The following is a 12,591-nucleotide window of genomic DNA, read 5'->3' on the forward strand; positions in this document are numbered from 1 at the left end:
TGTAGACGTAGACGTAGATATAGATATGACATATAGGATTTTCTTTTCTGAATTCTTAAGTAAGCCAGCTATTGTTTTAAAAGGAAAAGGGAAATTTTTAGTATAAAGTGAATATTTTATTGTATCAAGAAATGATTGCCCTTATTGTCACAGTACTATTTTAAAAATAAAAATGCCTATACTTTACAGACATACTCAACTATTTCTGGATTGATGGAATGATGTGTGTGTGTGTGGGGGGGGTTGTCTCAGAATCTGGAGCAGTGAAGGGGACTGAGGTGGAAATGGAGGAAGAAGTTAACCACATCCGTGAGTGTGTATGATGGGTGGCGAGAGGCATGCTACATCTGCTCTGTAAACTTCAAAGCCATCTATGATGAAAAATCTGAAGAGCAGAGACAGACAGATAGACAGACAGATGGACAGAGAAAAGGAAGAAGGAAGGGAAGGGGTGGGGAAGGTAAAGAGAGAGAACAGGAAGGGAGGGAGGGGAAATGGAGGGACCGAGTAAACAAATGAAGGGAAAAATATCTGACCCTACTTTAGAGAATTTTACCCCAAGTGAGACTGTGACCATGTGGAGCCCCAAACAATGATCATGTGTACACAGACAGTAAGGTGGTAACTAAAACGATGTATGTAGGTTTGAAGACACACATCTGAAGACAACACACCTACAATAGTAACAGATTTTTTTTTAAAGTACAGACTCCAAGGCCAGCAAGATGGCTACAGAATAAAGGCACCTGCTACCAAGTCTGAAAATCTAAATTTGATCCTCAGAACCCAGGTGGTGGAAGGAGAGAACCAACTCTTAAAAGTTGTCCTCTGACCTCTCTATATGGACCATGGCATGCACCCCCCCACCTCATCCACCAAATAAATAAAATGTAATTAAAATAATTAAGTATAAGGCACAGGCCAAGAAGATTTTGTACTTTTCCACCACCTGGACCCTCTTGCCCCCTCCCCTTGTAAAACATGCTATAAAAAAGCATTTCATGTTCAAAAAAAAAAAAGAAACAAAGTAAAAAAAACAAAAAAAAGAAACAAAGTAAAAAAAAAATAATTAAGTATAGACTCTGGACCAGATATAGTAATTTAGCATACCCCAGGGTAAAGTAATTTTACAAAATTTGAAAAGATAGAGTATAAGAATATAAATATATTAAGGCTTAAAGTAATGAATCCATCCATCTTCCAATGAAAGCGCCTATGAGAATACACCATTTGCATAAACCACCTGTTTACAGTGCGTCGGCAGTGGAGAAAGGGAGGAGCTTCATGGCAGGAAAGACTAGAAAGACAGTATGGGTGCTATGGGTGCAGCAAACAGTTTGAACCCAAGAAGCAGTCTGGGATGAACGCAGCCAGCCATGCTTTCAGTCCTGTGTGAAGACCACCAGCCTTGCAGAGTCATATCAGTTAAGCACGGTCAGGTCTGGCTTTCTCCAGCAGCAAACACGTCAGCATTATCTATTCAAGCAGCTCGGGAAAATAGAACATTCTGGCACAGAAGTGCTAGACTAAGAAATCCCCCAAGTGAGGACAGGGGGAGATCTCCAGACCGCCTGCCCATGACAGCCATGTTTACAGACTCTGATCACCCAGAAATGAAAATCCCCAAGAAATCAGAGAGCCGTACACCAAGAAATAGAACTTATGTAAGACAGCTCCCCAGTTTCCCCGTGTTAACCCTGACATGCGCTCCTGTCTCACACACCCCTACAGCAGGTTGGTGGTCTGCATTCTCTCTGAGTTCTCTGCCTCATGGGCACCACCCACGCCCATCTCTCCCAAACCCTCTCTCTCACCTCTTGTCTGGCTTGCCAGATTTGTTTCTCCAGCTCCTCCGGTATCATTTTACCTCTGAGGGGTACAAAGTTGACACATTCCGTTATGCTCAGTACTTAACAGGCAAAGGCTGTGCTTTTAGAAGGCAGAATCTCCCCCTCCACCCGCGACGCTTCTGCCCTGACCCCCACCCCCACCCCGCCCCTGTTACCTTCCATCTGTTTCTACAAAGTACACGTTCTGGGTGCCAATCCCAAGGAAGGAGGCCGCTTTCTTCATGGAGTAATGACACTGAATTGGAGGGAGAGGGGAGGGTCAGAATTGAATGCAAGCATGGAACACGTATTATTTACTGTCTAAACTGCTCTGCTGCGTGTGTCTTCATAGGTTTGGTGCAGTCTTCGCAACAGAATCGCGTAGAAAAAAGAAAATGATAACTTAGCCGGGCGGTGGTGGCGCACGCCTTTAATCCCAGCACTTGGGAGGCAGAGGAAGGCAGATTTCTGAGTTTGAGGCCAGCCTGGTCTACAGAGTGAGTTCCAGGACAGCCCGGGCTATAAAGAGAAACCATGTCTCGAAAAACTAATAAAAAATAAATAAATAAATAAATAAAGAAAGAAAGAAAGAAAGAAAGAAAGAAAGAAAGAAAGAAAGAAAGAAAAAGAAAATGATAACTGGACTGAGCGGCTTAATGAGTGGCAGAGACAGTTGACTTTGGGGTCAGAGAAAGCAGCATTTGTGGAACCTTGAATAAACAACGAACTAGGTTTGCTAATCCAGAAAGCATTGTATCAATAATGCCTATGCCATCAGCTCGTCACAGAAAGAAATGGTTAACGTGTGAACCCGGCTTAATGCGTGGAGCAGACTGGGTCACAGAAGGTTCTTGATCTTTTGGAAGAAAAGTCTCTCTTGACAGAACTATTATGGGCGAGTTAATGTAAGCTTAGAATTTAGTCCACTGCTGACCTAAAACCCTCTGAGGAGAGACAAGAAGCTATCTCAAAGATGACAAGAGAAAGGTTTAATTATTTCCTAAAAAAAAAATATCGGTGATAAACAGAGATCAGACACTAAACTAATTTTATAACATTGAAAACAAAGCTAAAATCAGACTATAGAAATACGGACAGCATCGCATGAATCAAAGTAATATTGATAGGCAATGACTGTCCTCCAGCATGGCAGGAATATGGTCAGTAGTTGGGTCTGGTGAGTGTAGCCTATTTCCTGTTGACAAATACTGGCAAGATGTTGGACCCTCTGCCTCACCCTTCAAAGCTTATCCCATAATTAGCACTCCAACCTCGAAGACGCCATTCTTTGTGTATGAAGGGGGACAGGTGGTCAAGTCGTTCTTTTTCATGCCAGAGAAACAAAGGCAATAAAGAACATTACTATACCAAAAAAAAAAAGTAACTTTAATTTGTAGGGAAGAATGCATTAAAAGAATAGTCATGCCTTCACATTTAGCTTGATATATTTTCTCAAATGTGGTCATTTTTTTTCCTCCTTTTGTCAAATGGGAAAGCTTTTTTTTTTTTAAGAAAAAAAAAAACCCTGTAAAAATAAAATGCAGAAGGAGTCGTACAACCAGGAAAAATGAGACCATCCTAAATAATTAATTTCCAAATATCAAGCAGGACACATCCCAAACGCCCGCAGGATGCATTTATTTCAGGGTGTCACAGAACATATGCATATTGGAGGGTAATAATATACATAAAAAATGTAATTAATGTCTACGGGCTACATCAGCCTGTGCTGGCTGGGGGCAACACTCCTGCACAACTGAGGTGACACAACCAAGGTGAATTATTTCTCACCAGAGATGTGCGTTCTGCCAGCCGAGCAGCTATTGATTTCCTAATGATAGATGCTAGCCTGCTTCCAGTGACGTCTGATGGTAAGGAAAATCACAGCCCTCTCCCCACGAGAAACAATACACTGTCTCCAACCAGTCCTTTGCTGAGCAAAAGTCTAGACCGGGAATCAGAATAACAGCCATGGAGTTAATGCCCAAAATGTCAGGACCCGGGACAGCCCAGTAGCATCCTCTAGTGCAGATAAACAAATTTATTTTTAATGCCTGCCAACTAAAAGGCAAACATCTGAGAGTTTCTGAGAAAAAGGGCCCAGAAAGAGGAGAGAAAATGGAGTAAGGCTTCAGATATTTCAACTCGTTGAGGACAAAGGAAAACCTTAAGTGTCTGGACCCGAGAAGTAATAACTGCATTTTGAAGTAAATAGTAGTTATTCCCATCACTGACCAAAGACAAATCGGGCATTCTAAAACTCAGCCTCCTCATAGGTTTTGTAAATCTACAGAAGGCATAACCACCCCAGTGGTACCAGTTTTCACAAAGATGAATCAGTGAGTGAGCTAGGGAGCGTCACATGAAAGTCAGCCCCGAGCTGAAGTGTCACTTTCTGGTCCTTGTTAGGATGCTTTGTCCATGACTTTGGATGTTTTCCCTGTGATCTTGGCTTTCAGGATGCATTGTTGATTGGTGTGTGCTGTGTCCAGAATACTTTTGGTCTAGTGCTGACTAATTTGATGCTCAAGGTTTCAGGTAAGGAAAGCAGACTTTGTCATTGTTTCCCTTCCAGGGAGGGAAAGCAGAAATGCTCTGGAGATTTCTCTGACTATGTAAGATAAGTCCCACTCCTAAAGATGCCAGGGTCGATGCAGATGGATGGCCTTCACTTTCATGCTCTGCACATCTTAAAGGGCACTTGCTTTCCTGCTGGGAAGACCTGGGATCCATCCCACTCCAACTCAGGGGGTGTTGTGTATCAATTTCCTCTGAATAAAAACAGTCCCCTAAGGCTTGGGAAGTAAGAAAGATCTACAAGACTCAGGGAGTTCCTGAAACTTACAGGACTCACAATGCTCCTCTCCAAAGTTCTAAGAGTGCTGACAGTTGTCAGGAGAAGAAATTCCCCAGCTTGATGAGTCACTTGCAAGTCATACAGCCAACTCCAGGGATTCAGCTTTCATGAGTTTTGCCCATGCTGGCTTTTCAGATGCTGTGGACCTTGGAGCACCCATGCTCCTAGATATAACACCCGACCCATACCTACACTCCTTTAAGTAACCTTGGCAAGTTCACTGCATCACCAGCTAAACTTATGTGGCATTGTTTCTTTGCTGTTTCAAACATGCCCTACCTAGAATAAGTAGATGCTTGTTTGTGTATTCCTTAGGCAAAGTAGCACATCAGGGAAGCACTGAGGTACAAGGTTCAAGGAAGAGCAGCCCGAGATCAGCAGCCTAGGCCTCTTCCTTCCTTGGTGCCTACCCTGCTTAGAAGGAACTGGTTCCAGGTCACTTACTGTGTGAGTGCTTCCTTATGACCCTCATCTTGTAGTGCCAAGACAATGATCTCTGCTCTGTGCTGTTTCTGAAATGAATCTCTCTGCTTACGAACCCCAAAAACCCCTCTCCCTTCATACTCAAGACACTCATAGAAAAGTACTAAGTCACAAATATAAAGTTGTATCACATCTCTCCTCTCAGCACTGGAAAGGCCACTGTGGAAAGACCAGTGACAGCTCAGGAGTCCACAGTGATGGCCTTGCTAGCCAGTAACAAGAGGTGAATTACAGTCAAAAGGGGGAGTATGCAGGAACACCTTCAGGGCAAGATATATGCATTCCATATCTGGATATGTAAAGAAGGGATGCGGGGATGTGGGGCAGAACGAAGATTGAAAAAAAAAGAATTACTGATAGAACCGTGGAGGGACTGTGGGCCACTGGGTCTCCGCTAACTAAACTTATAAAGGCAAACGATGACATACAGCCAGTGACTACCCTGAGCCTTGAGGACTTTACCAAACACAACGTTGTGTAATTCTGTTTTTAGCTAGTTTTTTTTTTATTATTTGTTATAATAAGCAATGAGGGTGGTCATTAAGATGGAAATTAAAATAATGTAGATGCTATGACCTGAAGCAGGGAAAGGAAGAGGGTGCAAGTTGCATCAGGATGGACAGGTTGAGTCTATGACTATACACTCAAGGCTCACAGACATGGGATTTACATCCTGCGTTTTGGTTTTCTAAACCCAATTTCTGCTTCCATGTTAGTTAGCCATGTCTCTGGGGGACTGGAAGGATCACTAGGTTCTGGCTTCATAACAACTTAAGAACCTGGTGTCTTCTCTCTTCCTAATATGACTGCCAGTCATCCCCATTGCCATCTTCATTCTCAGCCTCTGTTAAACTTCTTCCATTCCCAGGGGTAACCCTTCCAGAAGAAGACTCTAGCATAGAAGAGTTAAACCAAGCGAAGACATAATGTGCAAGAAGACATGGAAGAGAAGACAGGGGCAGGGTCTCATCAGCCTGCCCAGGAGATGAAACAGCACTATATACAGCTGATGACTTTGGTCCCTACGTCTGGAATAGACTGGGCTGTAGCATAAAGAGGGAAGCTCTATCCCATAATAATCCCAAATAGGCATGTATTTTCACAGTTCCAAACATCCTACTCTGCCTACAGAAGACCCAGCTTATGAAGAAGCACGTTGCCCAAGGTAAGATGCTGATGTCCTGGTACCACCCAGTTGAGTCTCCAAAGGTGCCGCTGCCCTCACTTCTGCTCTCTTGTCAGCACAGAGCTAACCAGAGCCAAGAGCAGGAAGAAAACACAAAACTTGGCTAGGGTTCTCTTTGCTGAGGACCCTCAAGGCATAAACTCTTGTAATAATAAAGTGACTTTTTATCTCATAGAAGAAAATGAATTGCTCAGGAAAGCCCAGCTGAAAGTCATAGACAATGTTTAGATTTTAGCCAACTTTGGTTTGAGTTTTTGTTTTGTTTTGTTTTTGTTTGGTTTGCTTTGGTTTTTTGTTTTGTTTGTCTTGAGGATAAGAAGTAATAAGTCTCCTTTTGACGTTTTCATACATACTTTGTTTTGGTTTGACTTGCTCCTGAACTCCTCCCCACTCATATCCCCAATCCCCTCCCACTCTTACCCTTCCAGACCCAGTATTCCCTTTTCTCTTTCTTGTCATGTGTTTGGGCCCTGTCTTGTCTGACCTTGGAAGCTAAGGAAAGCCAGGCCCTTATAGTACTTGGATGGGAGCCCACCTCCAGCTTTTGACAGAATAGCTACCCTGGGAATGAACAGAGATCCACTGGAACCACACAAAAAGTAGAATATAGGGAACAAGAGTCTCTTTCTGATAAGACTGACCTTAAGCTAGACCATCCATGTATACCCATCTCACTGGGGCTGACTCTTTCTCCTCCTATTGATAATGGCCAGCTCTTTTTCTTCTAATATGAACCAGATTCTACTGTGAAGGCAATAACCTTCAGTCTTTGCAAGCATCTTCTCTTTGATGAGTATGGTGTGGCTAATAGATTGCTTTTGTGGGTCCATTGCTCAGGGATCCCTGACTTCAGACCTTGTATAAGTTCACTTAGCATCAGATTCTACTTTCTCCATTTCTTGGGTAGGAGTCTGAAATATGTCTTGCTTTGTTACAAAAATGAGTCTAGACTGGCAATATACCAGTTCTGATATAGCACTCAGTGACTGGTGTGTTCCTAGGTTTCTCAGAGTATGCCTGCACTGTCTGTTGGGGTGCACTGTGCAAGGGCACAGTGTAGAGAGGGGTCACTGGAACCAGTCAGCTGGACCATCCCTGTTCCAATCAGGTAAAGGAGCCCAGCCAAGGATGACACAACTTTCCAGGATCTCAGAGGCTTAGAACTGGCTTAGAATGGTGGCTGCAGTTTGGGGATAATTTGAGAGACAAGAGACAACAGTTATACTGGTTAAGAATAGGAAAGCAAAGCACAGAGGTGGCATGAACTTTTGTAATTTCACTCAGATCATATGTGCTAAGATTGGAATCAAATCTGGTGGCCTAACTCAAAGTCAATACACTCATCCACATCTTCACCTTACACTTCACTAGGGAACGAAAGAAGATGTGAGAACCTTGGTGACTCTGGATTGTGTGTGTGTGTGTGTGTGTGTGTGTACATGTGTGCATGTGCACATGTATGTGAGACATCAGTGGTTACTGAAGTCTTCTGCCTTCCTCTCTACCTTCAAAGGAATGATTTAAAAAAACCTTCCATTACTTAACCAAAGGAACTTTGCAAGGAATTATGAGTGGAGAACACATCTGACATCAGTCATGATCTGAGTTCTAATAAAACAAGAACACTTGAAGGAAAGAGTCACAGAGAGGGAGCTAGTACTTCCAAATGAAATCTATGGTGTTTGCACATGAGTGCGAGTGCACGCACGCACACACACACAGACACATACAAACCTTGCTGAGTCTTTCTACTGTTGTGCATATGTATATATGTTTAGTGCTGATCACTTAGGGATTAGATAACCCACTGGGGAGCTTGACCCTGGAGAAGCCTGATTCCTCCTCTTCCTGCATCTATTAGCTACCTGGAGCTCTTCATCTAGGGGTGGAGTTTTGGCAAATTTTCCCCCATCCACATCGGCACATCATCTGATGTTGTCATGATGCTGGTCTTGTTTAGGCAACCATATTGGTGAGATTTAATGAGTGCCTCTCCCTGTTATATGTAGAAGACACTGCCTTACAGGAGATGCCCTGATCTTCTGGCTTTTACAGTCTTCCCATGCCCTCTTCCATGAATCTTGGGTTGTACTGTAGCCTAAGGATTACATTGTAGACATGCATTCATTGGGTATCAGCACCCTGTGGTGGCCAGACTACAATTTTAAGTGAAACTGAGTGGCCAGGGGGTCAAAAAACCAGAGTAATCTGATTTACCTTTGAAATGAAATACTATATCATAGGTAATGCACATCAATCACATGCAGATAGGATCAAAATCACAAAAGGAATCCTCAGGCAAATGAACTGTTAACTAGCACATCCTCAGGAAGAAATGAAAACGTATCCACCTTCAGGAATAGTGCTTTACCTCTGCCGATGTGAAAAGGATTAATCTTGGCAAACCAGACAGGCCTTTCTCCTTGATATCAGGGCAATATCTGTATCTAGCTAAATTCATTGCACACATATTGGACACAGAGCCACCTGCAAAGAAAAAATTTAAAGGTCACATTTACAGCATGAAGTCCTAACACCCCCGAAAAACAAATAGGCTTGGAAGCATTGAATAGCTAGGGCTACCTCTGTCTAACCAAAACTCACTGTGAAAGGCACCCAAATACCCCAGATGTCTCAGCTATGCTCTCCTAAATTTCAGACCCTTTTTATCTCAGGAAAGAGCAAATTTAGGCCTATCCTTTTGGCTTAGGACTCTTTTTCTTCCCCCAACTAAAATGTTGAACCTTTCAGCCTGAACTTAGGATGATATTCAAAGCTGTGTTGTTTATAACACCCTGTCTGTCACCTCTTTCTGGAACTGAAGTGGAAATACATGCTCATCTCCAGCCCTAGAAAAACACTGTAGAATAAACTAAGATGCTCTGAAAATTCTGGTGAAACATTGCCTTAAAAACCCAGAGGACTTAGCAGTACCTCTCTAAGCTCCCAACAGCTGAGGGACTCCCTTGTGTTAGACAAAAATCTTAAGTGGTTGATATGTACATCCTAAATTGCAGACATTCCATTTGTTAAGTTTGTATATGATGACTTAGCATTTGTGAAAATTTCAATCACACGATGAAACAGATTTAGTTGGCTCATGGTCTGCCAACATTTTGGCCACATGTATGCCTGCAAGGAGAGGTTCCTCCACTGAATAGATGTGTAGATGCTCCAAGTGGGAGGGTGATGGAGGTCACCAGTGGTACTCACCTGGGTTAAATATTCCATCCCCTTCTTTCCAGCCAACACATTCAATCATTTTCTTCAGAACCGCCTCTTCCACTAACAGAAACACTGGGGACACCTCATACGTATAACTAGACAGATATAAAAAACACTTCACTTCTATGACTAGAGTCAAAACATCCCTTTGGGGGTCCCGAGAAAGGTATAGAGTGAGTTCCATGAAACCCATGAAACCCAATGGCTGCCAAGTGGAGGTCTCTGTAGATCTATCCCTTGGAACTAGAGAAGACTCCATTGGCAACGATTACTGCTGCTGCTACTGCTACTGCTGCTGCTGCTGCTACTGCTACTGCTACTGCTACTGCTACTGCTACTGCTGCTGCTGCTGCTGCTGCTGCTGCTGCTGCTACTGCTGCTGCTACTGCTGCTGCTGCTGCTGCTGCTGCTACTGCTGCTGCTGCTGCTGCTGCTGCTGCTACTGCTGCTGCTGCTGCTACTGCTACTGCTACTGCTACTGCTACTACTACTGCTAGATAAGGTTAAATGTCCATAGTTGGTGTCCCTAGCAAGCTACTTCAGGAACCTTCTATTCCATAGGGAATTGAAGGCAGGGAATCATCTATGTGTCAGCCATGAGAAATGGCCGCTCCTTTGTTTGGATCTAGGAAATTGGTTGTTAAGACTAACTAAAGAGCAGCTATTGTCTTGGTAGCCATCTTTTTCAAGTTCATCAGTACATACAAGTGCACTCTCTCTACATGGAAGTTCTGTGTCCTAAACATGGCTTTTCCTACTCTATATCTACACAGGTAGGGAGTGTTCTATGAGTAGCTCTCATTGTGTGATGGTTTTACTGACAAGTTCTGTCCTGATTTCTTCCTCTAGGCAAGGATACCATCACCAGAGAGCCTTGCTACTGTGACCTTCTTAGGATCTTCTCAGTTGAAGGAGCAGCCATATGGCCACACCTCTCCCTGTGGCATCCATATTTGATGACTGGTCCTTGTAGAGATTTCTCTGGGGTCAGTGAAAATTGTCACTAAGACTGTACCAGTCTGACTTGCATCCTCCCTCCCTGCATGTTCATCCCACAGTCTCCCTCTCCAACCCCTCATGTTGATCCCATGTGCTTAGTACATGCCTGCCCTTTGAACTCCACCCAGAGCAGCTTCCCAGTTCCAGAACAGTACCCCAAACTCCATCAGCTATATCAGTGTTTATAGTACTATATTACATATGCATACATATAATGCCTGGTTATGTAATGAATAGGTCTCTTCTCTCTCCAGATGACTAAGAGTCACTAAATAGCTCCAACTTCCTTTACAATGAAGTGATTGTACATTAATTAAATTGTATGTGAATAAATGTTGACTCTAAATATTTAGGCTAGGCAGACACATTAATGTTTAAGTATTTTAACATCTGGAAGGGACAGCTTTGAAACAAAGGCAACAAGGAACAAACACCTACTATTCTAAGAAGGTCACGTCTGCCGGTGTGCCAAGCACTCTACAGATCCTCTTAAATATAAGATAGGCTAAACTCCCACCATGGTGTGAAACCATTTTATACACACAGACAGTGTGAAAGTCTGTGTATATTTATGGAGGGGTTGAAATACAGATAAAATAATCGTTCAGTTTATTGTGAGGCTATTACTAAATTTTGGCTCAACTCTATACTGGGAATGGACACGTGGATAAAGGCAAATGGATGGCGTCATGAGGGCAGGCATATTCTGAGCGGATAGTGCAGTGGGGCAGTAACTTAACACATCATAGACCTCTAAATGTACCAGGTCAAGTAACTCAAGAAAAGAGTTCTGAAACCCTAAGGGCAGAGATCTGAAGAGTGAGATTTGGCCATCCTCTCTGACTGTCTGAGTCTTCCAGCCCTGGAACATGGCGACTATGTCTGTCCTCATGGAGACACTGTCATGTCCATGTGCTCACCCTGACATCTCTGGGGCTAATTCATAAACTGTCAGTCTTCATCTTGGGTTAGCATACTGTCCTGGTCACATGGTCCCTCTCCTATGGCTTCTTGTCATACTTGTCTTGGCTTTCCCCTTCTCCCTCCCTCCACTATGGCTGATAATCTCCCTCCTAACCATTAGAAGTTTGGTGTCTTCAAGTCTTGGTCCTGAAGCCCTGAGTCTTGCTCTTTCCTCAATCTCTGTCCTCATGGCTGTGGTTTTTCTACCCTGGTTGCTCACTAAAGACCTTAAATCCATACAGTATGTGAATTTCATTAGTCTGTTCAGATCCCAGGGGTCCTCAGGTTAGTTCCAATAAGTAGTCAGGGTCAGGAATCACTAGCTGGGGCATCTCATCCATACCCAGCATTTCTAAAGTATCCCCAGTTTCTTTCACATTTCCACCTTTCAAAATCCATATCAGAATTCCAGGCCCTGGGATCTCTCAGTATGGTTGACTGTCTCAAACTCATTGCAAATTCATCAGTCACCAATGGAAACGGAAATTTTGATATTGCCTCATTCACTGCACAGTTGGGAACTGGTGTTCTCTTACAGCATCTGGTGCCACCCAATAGCACAGCCATGATCCCAGTCACAAAGGCTGGAAGCCCAGGCATTAGCCAAGAAACTTCTCTCTGACCCCCATTTCCAAGATCCAACACTTGTCTACTCCTTTACATGTTATCTTCTAAGTGTGTGCACATTCGTGTACGCATGTCCCTGTGTGTGTTCATGCTTGAGTCCAATGGTGCTTTGAGGGGCAGCGTCTCCCAGGGACCTGGGCTTTCGAATATGACTATACTAACTGGCTAAAAGACTCATCTCCCTCCACCTTCCCAGTGCTAGGACTACAAATGTGTGCTACTACCCAGGTCCTATGCTTGTCTACCAAGTGCCATAATGATGGAGCAATGCTTTCGTGGTTCATCTTCTAAACCCTGAGTCCAAACTGCTACAATCTCTCATTGGGTAAAGGAAGTGTCCTCTTAATTCATCCCATCTAGTCACTCAGATTTGGGTGTGTGCGTGTGCATGTGAGTGTGTGTGTGTATGTGTGGGGGGGGGG

General features: G+C 43.5%; 1 protein-coding gene across 1 annotated transcript in view; it reads right to left on the bottom strand.

Annotated features, from left to right (window-relative positions):
* The window catches only part of Gadl1 (glutamate decarboxylase like 1), a 141,517-nt gene that overhangs the window by 118,607 nt on the left and 10,319 nt on the right, over positions 1 to 12,591 (bottom strand). The window contains exons 4-7 of the mRNA XM_028767413.1: positions 9,569 to 9,675; positions 8,727 to 8,842; positions 2,006 to 2,085; positions 1,815 to 1,869 (exon numbers count right to left, since the gene is read on the bottom strand). Of these exons, the coding sequence (XP_028623246.1) occupies positions 1,815 to 1,869; positions 2,006 to 2,085; positions 8,727 to 8,842; positions 9,569 to 9,675 (358 nt within the window). The remainder of the gene's footprint in view (positions 1 to 1,814; positions 1,870 to 2,005; positions 2,086 to 8,726; positions 8,843 to 9,568; positions 9,676 to 12,591) is intronic.

The sequence above is a fragment of the Grammomys surdaster genome, unplaced genomic scaffold, assembly GCF_004785775.1.
Source record: "Grammomys surdaster isolate TR1022 unplaced genomic scaffold, NIH_TR_1.0 172, whole genome shotgun sequence".
Lineage (NCBI taxonomy): Eukaryota > Metazoa > Chordata > Mammalia > Rodentia > Muridae > Grammomys > Grammomys surdaster.